The following is a 16,954-nucleotide window of genomic DNA, read 5'->3' on the forward strand; positions in this document are numbered from 1 at the left end:
GTATCTGCTGTTCCTGATATTGCCGAAGTATAAAAATTAGGAGATGAGAAAATATGATGAACTGAAACTGTTTTAGTGAAGAAGCAGAGCTGAGATTGGCCGGTGCAAGTCTGTGCAAGACTGTTAGATAAATTGCTTTATCCTAATTTTATGCATAGAGAGATGGATGAATGGATTGATAGATACATGTACAGACAGCGGACATTTTACTTAACCTCAAAAAGGACTAAGTGGAATCCACTATCAGGATGAATATTCCGCATATATTGTTATATTTAAAGATTCATATGTTGTTGTTTTGTAAATAACTTAAGAATGTTATTAGACTCATTTAAGAGGACTAAACCCTTTCTATAAGTACAAGGGTGTGGTTAGGTGGTTAGGTAGTTTAGAATAGAGTTAAAGATTTTTTTCTTACAAAACTTTATTTTCTTATTTAAATTCCATATCGTTAGCTTTTGTTAAAATTTAGTATATTTTTATTAAGCTTCTGAAATGGTTACAATGGGGCATCATTGCTGACTTTGGGGTCATATTTTTAATTATTTATTGGTATTCTTACAACTCTTTCTATAATTGAAACCTAAACAATTTCCTGGTAAAAATAGTGAACAGTATAGTAACTAAAGATAACTTCCAACCTTAAAACAGTTATAAACTGAATCCAAAGCCACATCAGAGTAAACATTGCATTCATCATGCTTGTGGAAACATAACTCTAGATGAATTATGGCATTGCTCTGTAACTGCAAACAAGGATGAATTATTGCAGCTTCAGAAGCAATTAACTTCAGTAATCAACAACATTCTAATATATTTATAATTACATAAATTGGTCAGAAATTATTTGAATTGACTAAGATGAAACATTAAAAAATGCATCTGAGAAATTATTGCACCAGCTCTATAACTGCTATCATCAGTGAAATTTACATGTCTCATTAGATGTGAACTCACTTACGTAGGTCGTATAAAATTCACTCAGTGTAATCATAAACAAGTGATACACAGCTTTTATCTTGCAGCATGTAAGAGTAATAACAAAGGGGAAATTTTTGTTTGGTTATCTCCCTCAAGCACATGAGTCTTATTATCAAGTGAGACAATGAGCAGTCATTAGGTTCTACAAAATGTTTTATGAGACATTTAACTTATCCTTTGAACTTGTATTTCCACATATTCATGTTTTATAAATTGTATTAGTATCTGTAATTTCTTCCTGTGAATGATTTTTTAAGACCCCCCAAAATTGTGTTTATTTTTGAGAAAGAAAGGCGCTATGTCATATTTTCAATAAATTACTCTTTCTATTGCAGGTGGTATTTAAACTTACAATAGTCAAATTCAGCTCTGTATCATTGACAAAATGTAGCGCAAAGAGTAGGGAGTAGTTAGCATCTTAGCAGGATGTTAGGCCTTTGATTTAACAACTAGGTGCGCAGATAAATATCTGCTCAAGCTCAAACTGTTTCATGTCCCTAAAAGCAAGTTGCAACACTGTACTGTGAAACAATTAACAACCTTCCTTTGTGTTTTGGAATCTTGCAAAGAATTTGGAACCAGCAAAGAAAGCATCTCCTATCTGAACCGTGTGTCAACTCCTTTTTGAAGCCAAAACTATCTAAATGCAGCAAATTTCTGCCACCAATGTCTCCTACTCATGCAAAGAAAGATGGCAGTGTTTGTTTACATGAACTTCAAATTACTTCTCTTTAATATACATTGAGTCTTGATGGTAACTTTATGAGAAATTTTCTCTCCAGGAAAAGCTGGGACACCAAAATTAAGAACCTCAGTTGTAATATTTGCCATAAAAAGCAAAGCTAAACAGATAAACTGCAGTAAACGATCCAACTTGAAAACTATAGAATGTGGATCTCAACCATCTAGGGAGATAATGTTCACCACAATTGTTAAACTGGCTTGACTTAACATTATCTCTTTTAGGAAAATCATTTTTAATCAACAATTTAATTTCTCAGCAAATTCTAATTTTTGGTGAGTAATTAAGCTTTGTTTCTAACTGAGACATGGGTAGATGAAAATACTAAGATGCCAATTTTATTGGGGGTCACTCCTCTGAGACTTTGGCTTAACTCTTCAAAGCTCAATCAGTCAACTTAAATTCTGTCTATAAGCTGACTTTTCCATTTGAACATTCAGTCCCCTGGCTTTGTGTGAGTAAAGGAGTTCACTAGATACCTCAGTCCCCCCTTTATTTAACTACACATATAATTAGTCATGTATTGCAATATAACTTTTTGGTTTAAAGTTAAACATTCTCTGTTGATTATAGTCAATGTAGTTTATCTTTTCAATGGTTTTGCTGATTGCAACCCTGACTATAATGGATTCCACTCCTTCAAGGACCTCATCGTGATTTAAATTCATTTGGGATACCTCCTCCAAGAGCACCAGAGCAAATGAAACAATCTTTTGCTGTTAAATCTTTAGGTGTATACCATAACCAATTACATCTAGAATTCTGATGCCCTCTGCCAGATTTCCTGGTGGGACTGGAGATGGGACTGGACTGATGTAATAGTAGCTTCTGGAAACTTGGAGGTTAAGAGGGAAGGCTGATCACCTACAAAGGCTTGGAAAGGGAAGAGACCTGTGGCAGAGGAGACATAGGTCTTGTGGGCATACTCAATCCAGGGCAGAGAGGTGCTCCAGGTGGTTGGACTAGAAGCACAAACGCAATGGAGGGTCTTTTCAACTTCTTGGTTCAAGCGCTAACACTGTCTATTAGTTTGTGGGTGATATCCAGAGGTCAAACAAGGCTATGCACTCAGAGCTGAGCAAAAGTCTCACCCAACCTAAGAAACGAACTGAGCCTTATGTTCAGAGTTGATTACAAAGGGTATGTTGTGAGGTCTGAAAACATGACTGAACATTAACTTAGAAGTTTCATCAGATGAAGGGGTTTTGGAAAGGGAAATAAGGTGGTATGCCTTGGAGAAACAATAACAGTAAGAATGACCTTTTTATTATGGGAAATGGGCAGACCAGTGACAAAATCCAAGGCTCTTTGAGACCAGGGACTAGGAATTGAAAGCGGTTGCAGTAGGCCAGTATGGGGTTGATGAGAGCTTTATTTAGAGCACAGGTTGGGCAAGCTGTAATAAAACCAGCGACATTCTTATTTAGGGAAGGCCATCAGAAATAACGGCTGAGCAAGTTGATAGTGCGATACACCATAGGAAGACAGGAAAATATCGAAGAATGAGGCTGAATAGCCTGAGACTGGACTAAGGATTAGATGTACAGATGGTTAGAAGGACCACCCCCTTGATCGGGGTTGGTGGTCAGGGATCGTTGAATAGATCTTTCAAGATCGCAAGTGAAAGAATGAATAATACATGAGGGAGGAAGCACAGTGACTGTGGATTCTGTGGAATCATCAGGGGCCTGATGCGTGGTGGTAAACTCCATCCAGCGGCTGCTTAATTCACAGCCTTTCCATCACACATTTTAGTGTTTTGTGCACTAAAGCCGGACACTTATCAGAACAGATTTCTGATGGGAATGTATATCCAGAGCATGTAACAAAAGATAATTTCCCCCTGGGATCATTAAAGTATTTCTAATTCTGGTTCAAAATTTTGGAATCACCTCAGTTGACAAAAATGTGATGTCTGCCCCCATATTCTTTGAAGGAACAGCTTCAACCCAATGGCTGAAATGGTCAAAGACAACAATCATATATCTTTTATCATTGACTGGTTTCATTGTGTTGACATAGTCATTCACCAGGTGTTTAAAAGGTCCCTCTTGTGTGCACATACATACTTTACATTGGCTAAAATCTTATTAAGCAAAGCCTGCATATATGGACACCAGTAACCTCGTTCACTCAACCTTTTCATCAGCTTTCCTCTGTTACAATGATCTAACCTATCTGCTATGTCTGCTGCATTGTTTCCATTAACTGTAAGTTCACTGCCCTCATGCGTGCTTTGCATTTCATTGCTATCAGTTGTTAAGGAAGCATAATTGCAATGATCAGTTCTTTTAGTTGCTGTTTATATGGTACTGGACTACCATATGCTCTCCTGAAACCGCTTTGTTTCCGCTCAGTAGCAAACAGATAACAAAAACCATGGGCATTAACCGAGACTGCATAAATGTTTGCTACCTTGGTTTCTGCCAAACACTCCCTCACATTCGAGAGGAATCGTGTTTGCAGGATTGGAAGTGTTGCATTTCTGAATGGTTATGTCTGGATATGACAAATTTGCCATGATTTATCAATTCAGCAATCTTGTGGTGTGGAAAGATCATAACTGGATAACCCATAAATATGGTGACAACTTTCTCATAAGGTCTAAAGAATCAGGGGCGTTACAGCTTATGGTACAGAATCCAATGAATAGAAGCAGGCTCGATGTCCAGAAAACAAAGGCCAATGCGTGAGCTCAATCAAGGGCAAGGCAGAACAAAGCAATCCAGGTTTTTCAGACAAGCTGGCTCTGCCAACTGCTCATAGTCCTGCTTATGAAGGCGGGGAGGCAGGTGGGGAGAATGAGTGCTAATTAGACTGAGCAGGAGCATTACAACAGGACCAAATAAGTAATCAGCAGGAGAGAAAGAGGACAGTAAGCACACACCAGTAGATAGGCCAGAAACATAACAGCAACCCTCCTTCAACATTGAAAGTGAGACTCAACATAAGACTCGACCCAGGTCACATGGAAAGTGAGATGGACTCTCATTGTGTGAGGCAACTGTAACCGGATGGCCACTGGGTTAATTAACTTACTAATTGGAAAAGGACCAACAAAATCAGGTGCCAACTTACGACACTCAGCTCTGAGGCAGAGATCCTTGGTGGATAGCTAAACTTTTTGACCAACTTGTTAGGCGGAAGCAGGGACACAACGAGGGTTGGCAGTTCTGGACTGTACCATGAACATTCTGACAATGGCCAATCTAGCTCTTCTCCAGACTCGTTGGTGACTTAAGACAGCAATTTTGGCAGAAGGAACAATGGCTTCCCTCTCCTGGATGCTGAATAATGGTGGCTGAAAGCCATACACAACATAGAATGGTGAGAGGCAAGTAGTACTTCAGGTAAGAGAATGAATTGCATGTTCAATTCATATTGAGATAGGTCAGACTCGCACAGGAGATGAAGCTTGGTCTCCATTTCCTGGTTAGCTCTCTCAGTTTGACCATCAGTTTGTGGGTGAAAACCAGAGGCTAATGGAGATGCCCAACATTTAATAGACCTCTTTCCAGAAGCGAGAGACAAACTGGGGACATCTATCTGACACAATGTCATTTGGGGGAACCCATGTAGGCAAAACACCTCCCTGGCCAGGATCTCTCCCATCTCCTTAGCCAGGGGAACATTTTTCAAGGGGATTAGATGGCCCATTTTGGAGAACCTGTCCATAATGGTAAGAATCAAAGTAAATCCATTAGCGGGAGGCAACCCTGTGACAAAATCCATGGATAGGTAGGACCAAGGATGTAACGGAATGGGATGTGGCCTCAACGGCCCAGAAGGGGGGGCGGCAAGATGGCTTAGCCTGACAACACTGAGGGCAGGATGAGACAAACTCCTTAACATCCTTCATCAAAGAAGCCCACAAGAACTATGCTTGGACCACTTAAGAGTTTTGACAATTCCTGGATGACAATAAAGGCGAGAGTTATAGAAAATGTTAGATACTTTGCTCACCAGGTTCTCGGGGACAAGGAGCCGATCCCTTGGACGAGACTCAAGAGCTGGAAGATTGTGGTTGGTGTCCTTCACTTTCCTCTGAGTGGTGCGGTCTCCACATAACTATCTATTCAATCAGCACTGATACCGGTCATTGCCAGAAACCGTCATCATCTCATTTACCATAAGTAGGGCTTTATTCACACCTTACATCAGAAAAGGCTAAATGGAACTGTGCCTTGTGAAATCTTTGTACCAAAGTATCCCACCTGCGGTTGACAATATTGCGGTTTTGTTCTAGAAACCTTGTGTCCTCCTTCAGCCAATCGCTGAAGTACTTTTATGGAGTCCTCCAATGTTGGTGCAATGTTGAGCCAATTCATAGTTAAAAATAATGAGCTCAAAGTTCAATGCACAAAGATGAAATTGAACTAGCTCACATTCATACTTCACTTTTTCAAAAAAATTGGTTCACATACCTATAAATGAACTACAATCCTACTCAATAGCTCATGTTTCATCCCTTAAATATATGATAATAATACTATAGGTATACTATATGTCCAGTGAAGCCTTTGTTTCAGAAACATACAGGTACATTCAGATTCTGCTGAAAAGATCTGTATCATAAATGATTTCTTACATTCAAGCAAACAAAGTGATGTGTGGTACTGAACCTGGTATCTGTTATCATTCAGAAAGGAAGTCATTAGGTGCCATGTTCAGCGCTGCACCTTGTTTACCAATATCAATGTATTGTGTCACAAAGTCCACCATTTTGCCTTGTTTTAATTTTTCCCATTGTTCTCCAAAATGTGTATTTTTTATTTTTTTTAAAAAGATAGAACATTCTACAATGATTCTCGAGAGCAGATGGTTTTGCTTCTGAAACCTTTGCTTTAATGTATTTGCACCATGTGGAGACCACATCCCAAACAGCATCCCCATATATATTATACCTGTATACTTTTGCTTCAGGTGGCTGTACGTATATCTGGAGATCAAGTCCAGATCTATATCTCTATTATGAGGCCTACAAATGCGTCCTACTTTTCGGCCGATTTGAAGGATGAGTTCGGTGTATGCTATGTAGCCTTGGATATCCCAGGATACATTGCGAGACCAAGCAAGCCTGCTTCTCCGTGCTCAGAGGAAAAAGGCACTTGGCACCAAACTGTAGTGAATATTGGAAGTGCAGTTTAATATATTCCAAGTATGTGAATAGCTCCATCTGAAATGAATGAAAATAGTTGTTTTAATGGTTAGTGAGTCAGATATGTGGCAGGTAATGTTTGGTTTATCAACAGGTTTTTATCTGTTACTGTGTAAATGGGTTTGGCTGTAATTTAAGGGCAAATTCTAATATATCTGTAGTGTTGGGAGATTAAATCTAATAGGATTTTTATTTTTTAATTATTATTTTGAAAACATTTGCTTAGGTAAGTATTTTATGTTGTTGAATATAAGAGATTTTGCAGATATATCTTGTTTAGATTTACTTATACCTTCCTAGCCCTTTTATAGAATAGAATAGGATAGAATAGAATAGAATAGAAAATCCCTTTATAGTTGCACAATAGGGAAATTCTGGTGTTCACAACAGCGAAAAAAAAAAATGTAGAAAAAAATGGTCACACAAATGTGTACCTTAGAAAATGTATTAGAATAACATAATAGTGAAGGAAACTAAAGAACAGGATGCTTGCATCATTATCCCTCTAATTGCCAATTTGAACACAATATATCAGCCCAATAAGTGGCAATAATTCACCATAAAGAACAAGGGGCAAAAGAAAGAACAGCCTGGTAGCAATAGCCGCAGGAGATGCAGCGAGAGTAGCAGCAGCAAGAGAAGCGCCAATAGGAGAATGCCAGAGCATCAGTTGGAGGACCAACGGCAGCTGGCCAAACTGCTTAACAACAGTGTGACTTTAAACAGGGGTTCCCTGATACAAATTTTTCATTTCCTTTACAATATCATATTAAAGCTTTGTGAATTTACTAATTGGCAGCACAGTTAAAAGATCAAAAAGTTGATTTTGAATTATACCTTTAAAGGTATAGTAAGATTTTGAAGTTTGAATTGGCAAGAATTTGATCATACAATACATATCAAGCATTATACCTTACAAAACATTTTATCCCAGTAGATCCTGATATATCCCAATACATTATCAAAGATTATATATTATGATTTTTATAATATATAGCTCTGAAAAACTTCATGCATCTCACTGTACTCCTGTGACTATCGTAGAAAAGCTTTGGGCATTTCATTGTCAACTAGTGGCTTGGTGTTCTAGAGTTATATAAAAATAAGACAAAGAAATGGATGTTTGCCTATATATATTTTTTAGATTTAAGATCTATTCAGCTGAAATTTGAATCAGTACCAATATCTTCTTGAGAAGTATCGTAATATTAGTATTTTGAATTCATACAAATATTGTCAACTGAATACCTCAATTTTTAACAGAACTGATTTTTTTCATGACATCGCTAGTAATATGTGAATGTAAAACTTTGAATTTGAAGTACGTAATAAAACATTCTATCATTGTGCCATTCAACAAAGAAAAATAGATTTGGTCGTCTTAGCTTATAACAGAAATTCTTTGGTTTGATTACATTTTAAACAGGGCCTTCAATCGGATTGCATGCAAAAAAAAAAAAAAAAACTCTATGTCATGTTTCATGAGTATTTGCTTACCTGACAACTCTCACACTTCCATCTGGGTTGCCCAGGATGTTGATTTCTCTCTTGAAATGTCTGTCATGGCTCGTGTGCATACTGTGGGGTACACTCCATGCTGCAGTCTCATGCTGTTCTATCTTTTGAAGCCAGGACTTTTTATAATACTTGGTTAATACTCTAAGGGCAGAAATGCTTTGAACAGATAACACTATTTTTTGGTGGTAAGGTTGGTTATTTTCCCTTTAATGGATCTCACCAACTCCTATTGCACTCCTGTATCCTTTATAAAACTCAAACAATATTCATATTAAATTATCAGAAAAAAAAATTTAATTTATAATAAAGGGTATCATTATCTGTCCCTGGGTATCTTTGTATATCTGTCAGGACAGATATACAAAGATACCCAGGCCAATAGATATGAGATACTGGGGCAATTTGAAAAATAATTGTGATGTCAAAACAGGCATCTGGCTCTGAACTTCCCCCATGCTTATTTAATCTTTTATTTTTTTATATTCACAGGAGGATTTGGAAGAAATATGGAAAGAATTGTCACAAGGGAATTTCCAAATTGTACTAATGTCTAAGAGATGAGTAAGTACGGTGTATTGTGTTTTGATTGTAATACTTAGTTTGCTTTGTCAGAATATTTTTTTTACTTGTGTCATGCTGATAGCTGCAATTATTCAAACTCATTTTAAACCTATGTGGATTTGGTACGCGGTTTGCAGTATCTCAGTTGTTTTAAATCCTTTGATCTGAATATGTCCAACTTCTGATATAAACTCATGATGTACCTAAAACTGTCATAATGGCTAGTATAAATGCTTTAGAGAAGATTGATATTATTGTCCAAATTGTTCATAACATGTATTGAGTTCATCACACCTGAATAGTTCTTCTTTAAAAACATAAAAAAATACTAATGTCAAATATGTTGATTATTAAAAGATAGATTAAAAAAAAAATATATGAAAATACGTTGACTATTCTGTCTAGTACTTGGATGGACTCCATTTATATTTCAGAAATGCCCAAGTTCTTCATGGCATAAATTCAAAGCTATTCTACAAATATTCATATTCTGATCCATATTGGCTTGACTGCATTTTACTGTACTGACTAAACATTGCAGACAAAATCCAGACTCATTACGTGGTTCAATTCAGTTACTGTTGTTTTTCTGTCATCTTAAAGTTTATAATTTCTCCTTTGAAATTAACAAGGGATTTCTTCCCCGACACAACTGCCACCAGTATGCTCTTAACCGGAGACAAATATCTAAGTAAAAGAGCTCAGTAGATTACCATTTTCTGTAATATTAGACCTTAGAACCAACAAGCGACATGAAGTAGTTTTATCTTTCTGATTCTAGGTTTAAAATTTAGTAAGTTGTCTTTACCACACCAAGAGGCTAAAATTAGTTAAGCTGCTGCACCTGATTGGCAAATTCACTCTTTGTAGCCAGTGAGTTAATTTCATAAAAAAAAAAAAACTACAAATGATATATGGTTTTATATATTAGAAAAATATGTACATGATATTCTGTCAATTAATATACCTTGTTTCGACCTTCCTGAGAAAATATTGGAAACACTCAATTATTGAATGTTTTTTGGGGTTTTTTGTTTTTTTTTTTTTTTTGCGCATTACGAGACTTGTTACTGTTTCCTTTATGTCCCCCTATTGCACATATTGACCTAGGATGTAAACTGTTAATTGTGTCTTGCCTCAAAACAATGAATACTACGTTATGTGAAATTTTGGAGCATACCATTTATACCTTTATAGTAAGAGATGTCTTTTTGTTGTAAATACTATTCAGATGTGTAAAAATGTTCAAATCACATTATTGTGGATGCTTAGAGGACAAAAACAAGTGGATGTTTTGTTTTGACAGATAATAATGGTGCTTTCAAAGTCTACTTTTCTGATGATAGAGGTCTGGCCATACTAAAATCAGGATTGTTTATACATTGTATATAGCAAAAGGAAAATAGCATTAAGTCAGCAAAGAGTCTCGTGTTTTCATCTGCTTCAGCCCTACAAAAAGCTTTATGCTCACTTTGCCTACTTAATTATCTACAACAGCATGCCCCAATTACCTGTGAACAAATACTATTTTGGGGTGTGTGTGTGTAATGTATATATGTTTATGGTGATTTAAAATTTTACTTGACACATTAAACATATTATTAAACATCTTGTCTAAAGGTCTAGTTGTGCAGTTGCTTAAAAGTTATGCATGATATATCTAGAACATTGTACCCTTTTGTCAATTATAACAACAGTGTCATGTTTAAGTTACATTTCTTACTGTGAACAAAATAACATTGCAAAGCTGTTTGAAATAAATGTATTTTTATATTTTTTTCTTACTATTATTTTCTATTTAGCATGGACCTGAAGTATGTGTTCAATATGAGTATGGGAAAGCATGTGGCTTACACAATGTCTGTGTTGTCCTGACATAATCATAACAAGAAGCTCAAGAAGCTGTGTTCTTACAATCATGTCCCCAGTGTTATCTGAAACACTGTTGCCTTGTAACACTCACTGTATCAGCCTCAACATACTGCTCTTAATGATCTTACCGAGAGTCTAAAGTCAGCTTTAATGGGGAAAGGTGTGATAACAGCCATGTGAAGATTCCCATCTGACATTTAGACTGAGCTCCACTTCTCCTTTTTTCGCACAGTTAGCCCGTTACAGATGGTTCCTGCTTTAATGGGAACAATTACAAGGCTGTGGACTGCAATGAGAAACTGATGATTTGGTTAAGAAGAACTATGGGCATTACTGTGGGATATGTTCTTTCTTCCAGGAAGAGAACCTCTATACATTACAATGTAACAAACCACCAGATTGGAGGATGAATGCTTCACACTCAAGGCAGCTGCAAAACTGGCCCAGCTTCTGCTTTGCATTTTGCGTGCTACTTGAACAACTACGTATCTCACACACATACACCAATCTTCATCACTCAAACAGCCATCAACGCCCCAAGAGTCTTATTCTCGCCTGTGCTCTCAGTCTGAATTAACACCAAGGCTTCTCTCTAACCGCCCTGGGATGTTCCGTGGTGCACAATCAAATTGAATGGTGACAATCACTAATGGATGATTCGCTGCAGCCAGACACTGTAATGTAGCACTCAATGAAAGGAAACATGCTCATCAATTTCACACTGTGGCTAACACAATATTGCTGTGGGTTATTGTTGAGGGACATTTTTCATTCAAGGTGCCATCCAGAGTAGGAAAATCTTCTTTGTTGACTGGGTGCGTGTTGATTTCCAGGAGAGGGGATAATTAATTTGTTGCACAGTGGGAGAGCCAAGGAACCAGCCAATTAGAATCACTCCAGGATATTCTGCACTATTTATTGTCCTCCCACTCTGTCCCTTTGTAACAAGAAAATGGCTGCAGCGAAACTTAGGGCATGCAAAGCACTTATTAAAGGAAAAGCACCAAACAACATCAAAACCAACAAAGGAAGAATGTGGGGTCAAAACCACCAGTTTCAAACACAGTTAGGCAACAGGCTCTCTGAAAAAAGGCTTCACACTTATTTTTCTTTTGACATTTTACATTCAACTTCAATGCATTTTGTAAGAGTTTTATGGGTTAAATTGTTTCATTGCTGAACTCTGTCATACACAGAATATCTGTATTTACAAAGATTAAAAAAAGGTGAGCTTTGCTTTCCTTATTTGGTAAAATCCAAAGGCAATCAGTTGCACTGGATTTTTTTCAGGCGAGTCAGTATATCTTCCATTATCTTCCACTTATCCGGGACCAGGTCACAGCAGTCTCAGCAGAGACCCAAAGACATCCCTTTCCTCAGAGATCCCCTCCAGCTCTGCAAGGAGAAACCCTAGGCACCTTGAACCCAGCCGAGAGACATGGTCCCTCCAGCGTATTCTGGTTGCATGTAAAAAAAGAGCCATCACAGTTGCCTCTTCCAGATGTGGATCTGACCAAGTATTTACTAAGATAACCAAAGTAATTTATCTAATTAGGACAGTTCCTCTGTTAGGATAAAAATTTACCTGCAGTATCTTTGTGGCAAATATTTGGAAATGTAATCAGAGCAGTGTCCTTCATCTAAAAGCAGTGTAATACTTTGATTAGGCTACAGCCATAGATGTCTCCTAATTTACAGATGTGTATGATGTAATAATGCAATGACATGGCATACTAGCGTTGTATAAAATGCTACTTCAGCTGTTATTCATGGTCACTTCAACAAGAAGTGAACCCGGTTGGTAAGCAGCTGCCTTCTGTAACTCAAATCAACTTCTCTAGTCTAAATAAGATTGTAGTTTCTCTCAAAAGCTGGTGTCTCATGGTTATAAATACATATACATTATGAAGTGTTACTTAAAGAGTTTATCCTGAGGGATCTCTTCTCAGGAAAAGAACGAGAGAGCGAAAGCTTCAAAGTGTAAACACAGAGCCTTCCTTTACAATAGCGAAGCCAGGTTCAACAATCAGCCTGATTTTCCCTCCAACACCCTGGCAACGGCCTTCCGTGAGAGGCTGAGGGTCAGATATTCTGTTCCCCCTTCTTATGGAGTGCAACCACCACTCCATTTTGCCAGTCCATGGCCACTGTCCATGAGCCCCACACAGTGTTAAAGAGGTGGTTTAGCCACAACAGCCTAGCAACATCCAGATGCCTAAGGTATTCAGGGCTCATCCAACCTTGAAACCTTGCTGCTATTAATGTTTTTGACGACCTCTGTTATCTAGACTGGGTAATAAGCAAGCACGCCCACTGCGGAAGCCATATAAGCCAGGCTGAGGAGATCCTCCCTTTTTTTTTTTTTTGAGGTCAGCAGCTCCACATGTTTTACTAAAAACAGCATTTGCAAAGAACCGCTTCCCCCTCTGGTGGTGCCACGTTCGCTTTAAGGCTGACTGATCCAGACTCCATGCCCCCAGCCTCTCTCGGATTCTAGGAGAAGCTCTCCCAGGAGTAGGAGTTGAACACATCCCTGTCCAAGGGCTCCGCCAGATGTTCCCAGCAGACCCTTACAACTGACTTGAGTCTGCTGACTCTTTCCAGCTTCCTCCTCTTCCAGTGTATCCAATTCACCACCAGGCAGTGATCTGTGGACAGCTCCGCACCTCTCTGTACCTGAGTGTCAAAGAAGGTTGGGAAGGTGTCCTGGTGCCAAGTACTGGCACCAGATGGACATTCTTATGCTTGAACAAACCGGGGCTTACACAAAAGGTCCTACTGGTTCCTGTAGGTCATGTCCCTCTAGGTATTGCTCTCATTTCCCACTTGGGCAATTGAGTCCACCAGAAAAATGAAAGAATCCCTGAGAGGGGCACATTCCAACACCCTTCCAAGGGATACTAAGGCCTCATACTCTGTACAGCCCGTCGCAGACCTCCCCCTAACCAAAGGCGAAAGGATGCAACCCTCTTGTCCACTGGAAAATGATGCTCAATGGCAGATGTGGGCAGACCCAGATTCGCCCTGCAGAGCCCAGGGCCGATAAAGAGACCCCAGACCAGAAGGACACAGGGAGGAAAGACATAGGGAGAGCTACACCTATCAGAGAAGGGCAGACGAATAAGAGCAAGCTCTACAGTGGTCTGATCCCCTAGGACAGGGGTCCCCCTTGCGACTCCCTGGAGCTTTTTCAAAAATGTATGAAAATGGAAAATGATGGATTTCTTTTGTTTTATTTTAATATGGAGTGCAGGAGGTCAAACAAACATTTGCTATATGTTTCAAATGCTAAAAAAAATTGCATAATAAATAAATTTAAACAATACATTTTAACATTTCTGTCAATGAAGGTTTGCATCATAACCTCAAAACATGTTTCAGCATGGCGCGGTGCCAGGCAGGTTGCTGTTGTAGACTAAACATATCTTGAGCCATGGATCCCAAAGTGAAAAAAGTAAGATAGCTGATGAGAACAGGATTTAAAGAAGAATAGACCAAATTATTTGCTTTCATTACCAAAGCGAAAGGATTGCCAGGATGTTTGCTTTTTAATGAGAAATAATAAAAAGAGTAATTTGGAAAGGCATTAAAGGCATGCTAAATTTGCAACTGGCCACCAAGTTGGGAGTGAGAGTAAATGTGCGACAGCAGTACTTCTGGATAATTTAGAGAAGCTCAGAGATAGATTTAAAGGAATAGTACACCCAAAACATAATTAGCCTTCATTTTCTACTCACCCCCATGCTGAACAACACTCTGGAGTACTTTTTTGATATCTCAAATGCATCTGGAGATCTGGGAGGCTTCTTGCTGTCTGCTGACATTCAAATAATGGAGGTCTATGGTGCCCGAGGCAGAAAGGTCCATAAAAGTCCACAAAAAACGTGTCAATATTCCTCCATACTGCTCGTCAAATGTATTCCAAGTGTCCTGAGTGGGTAGCGTCCATAATTTACTCGAAACGAAGTAATTTAGAATGTTTTTAGAGCATAAACAGTAGTGTATTATGCAAGTATGTGAACTTTCTTCCATTTTCCCACCAGATCCTCTTCATTCTTTGTTGTGTTTCTATAATTGAATCAATGCAACAAAACCTAATACAATAATATTGTAAAAGAATTTAAACTTAAAAACTCTCACAGTAGTCATATGACGTGACATTTGCCACAAGATAAATGACCCCACAGGGCCAGGATGTCCATGGCCCAGCCCAGGAGTCACCAGTAATGAGACAGCACCCACTGAAGCACCCAACCCAGTACCAAGGGAACAAAGGTCCTGGCTCCACTGTCTTGGGAGACCCTACCAGGGGCATTTCATTCTCAGACAACATCATAGCCTCTGGGCACTGATACCCCTCCACCACATATGTTTAAAATGACTTTTTAATATATATATATATATATATATATATATATATATATAAATAAAATAATATATATAAAAAAGTGGAGGAAACATGTCGATAAAAATAAAAATGTAGATAATTTTGAACATCAAAATAAAGTTTTTTTTGGATAATAATTCAGCAAACACACACACTGCACTGCTGTTGTGTTTTTGCTTTATTCTGCAACCATGGTTACCTCTGCATGATAAAACAAAAAAACACTGTAACAACCCACTGAATAATCACTTCACCTATAATACATGAGTATCTAGCATCTAAAAAAAATACTTAAATTCACATTTTGAATACATTTTTTGTAAGTTAAGACATATTTCAAGTAGATCAAAAATAAACAAATCACCATGCATATTTTTTCATCATGGTATTCACATCTTAATAACCAGAACTGAAAGATGATGAATTTCATTTAATAAATACCAAAAAGAAAGGTCTTTGAACAGCTGTGTGAAGAGTTCTTTGGGGCTTGTGTTTATTTATGCTTCTGGCTCAATCAGGGGATTGCTAGGAAGAAGTATGGAGAAGCCTCCAGTCAATTTGTCTTACTGACATATGATGCTGACAACACTTAAAAAGAAAGTTTGATGAAGAAGAACCTCAGTACATATCCCAAAGAGACAGCAACTGACCGAAGCCGTGTGCGTGGGCTGAGCTGCGTTGACAGGAGATACGTCTTCTCTATCTCCGTGTCCCTCGCAGCGCAGGAGATGAACAAATCTGCAGCCTTTTGTCCACCGAGTCCTTGGGGGCAAACCTAGAACACACTGCGGTTACCTTTGCATTGCTGGAAACTTGGGAGATGGTGCATATAACTGCTGGCACTGGCGGAGAGTCAGTCCGAAATAAATAGAGTTTTAAGCCCAACAAAAATAGAAAAATAAGAAAAGTGTAGTGCAAATGTTTAAACGACACAACCAACCTTCACAGTAACATCAGTTCAAAGAAAAATTTACCAAGTGTGTCAAGGATTCTTTCAAAGCAAATAAACTTTGATTGAATGACTAATTAAAACACCAAGAGGGAACTTTTCTATTCTATTTTTTGCTGGTTCTTAGTTAATATAATTTTCTCACAATGAAATGATTCAATAAATTTACAGATTGCTCTAAGTACAAACCAGTAGTCACAAGAAAAGCACAAAGAAACAAATATGAAATTTACAATTGGCATGACCATGTTAAATTGATTGGAGCATTTTTGTTGGGGTAATTAATCATTTGAACAGTTAAGATCAGTTGGTTTCAGATCCTAGATATTTGACAGTTTCTGAAATGACTTATTTGTGTCTTCTAAACAAGAGGGACTGCCTAGAATCTCATCTTCTGTGTATACCTATCTGCTATAATCTTCTGTTCTTTTTTTTTTTTTTTTTTTTTTTTTTTTTGCTATGTCATATATAACATTGTGAGCAGCAGAGAGACAGGCTTGATGGAATACACAGATCCAGGCTTGGGAGCCCTCCATCATCTCCTGGATATTGCAAGCTTTCATTGGATGAGAATCTGGTGATAAGATTTACTGATTACAGAGAGCTTAATGAATCTGGTTCCCTCACTGTCTTACTCAGATAAGCCTGTTCAATGCATCTGCAGAAAAAGTAAACTTCATGAACATAAGTCCAAAAATGCGAAAGAAAGGGAATGCACACGCAAATATTGTGTGTGGTTTATTTATATATATATATATATATATATATATATATATATATATATAT

The 16,954-nt window shown here is 37.9% G+C and overlaps 1 protein-coding gene across 1 annotated transcript in view; it reads left to right on the forward strand.

Annotated features, from left to right (window-relative positions):
* The window catches only part of LOC107095623 (VPS10 domain-containing receptor SorCS3-like), an 88,042-nt gene extending 77,340 nt beyond the window's left edge, over positions 1-10,702 (forward strand). The window contains exon 27 of the mRNA XM_015391789.1: positions 8,889-10,702. Coding sequence (XP_015247275.1) covers positions 8,889-8,953 — 65 coding nt within the window. The 3' untranslated portion in view covers positions 8,954-10,702. The remainder of the gene's footprint in view (positions 1-8,888) is intronic.
* Positions 10,703-16,954: the final 6,252 nt, after the last annotated feature.

This window comes from Cyprinodon variegatus, unplaced genomic scaffold (assembly GCF_000732505.1).
Source record: "Cyprinodon variegatus isolate N-32 unplaced genomic scaffold, C_variegatus-1.0 Scaffold560, whole genome shotgun sequence".
NCBI classification, from domain to species: domain Eukaryota; kingdom Metazoa; phylum Chordata; class Actinopteri; order Cyprinodontiformes; family Cyprinodontidae; genus Cyprinodon; species Cyprinodon variegatus.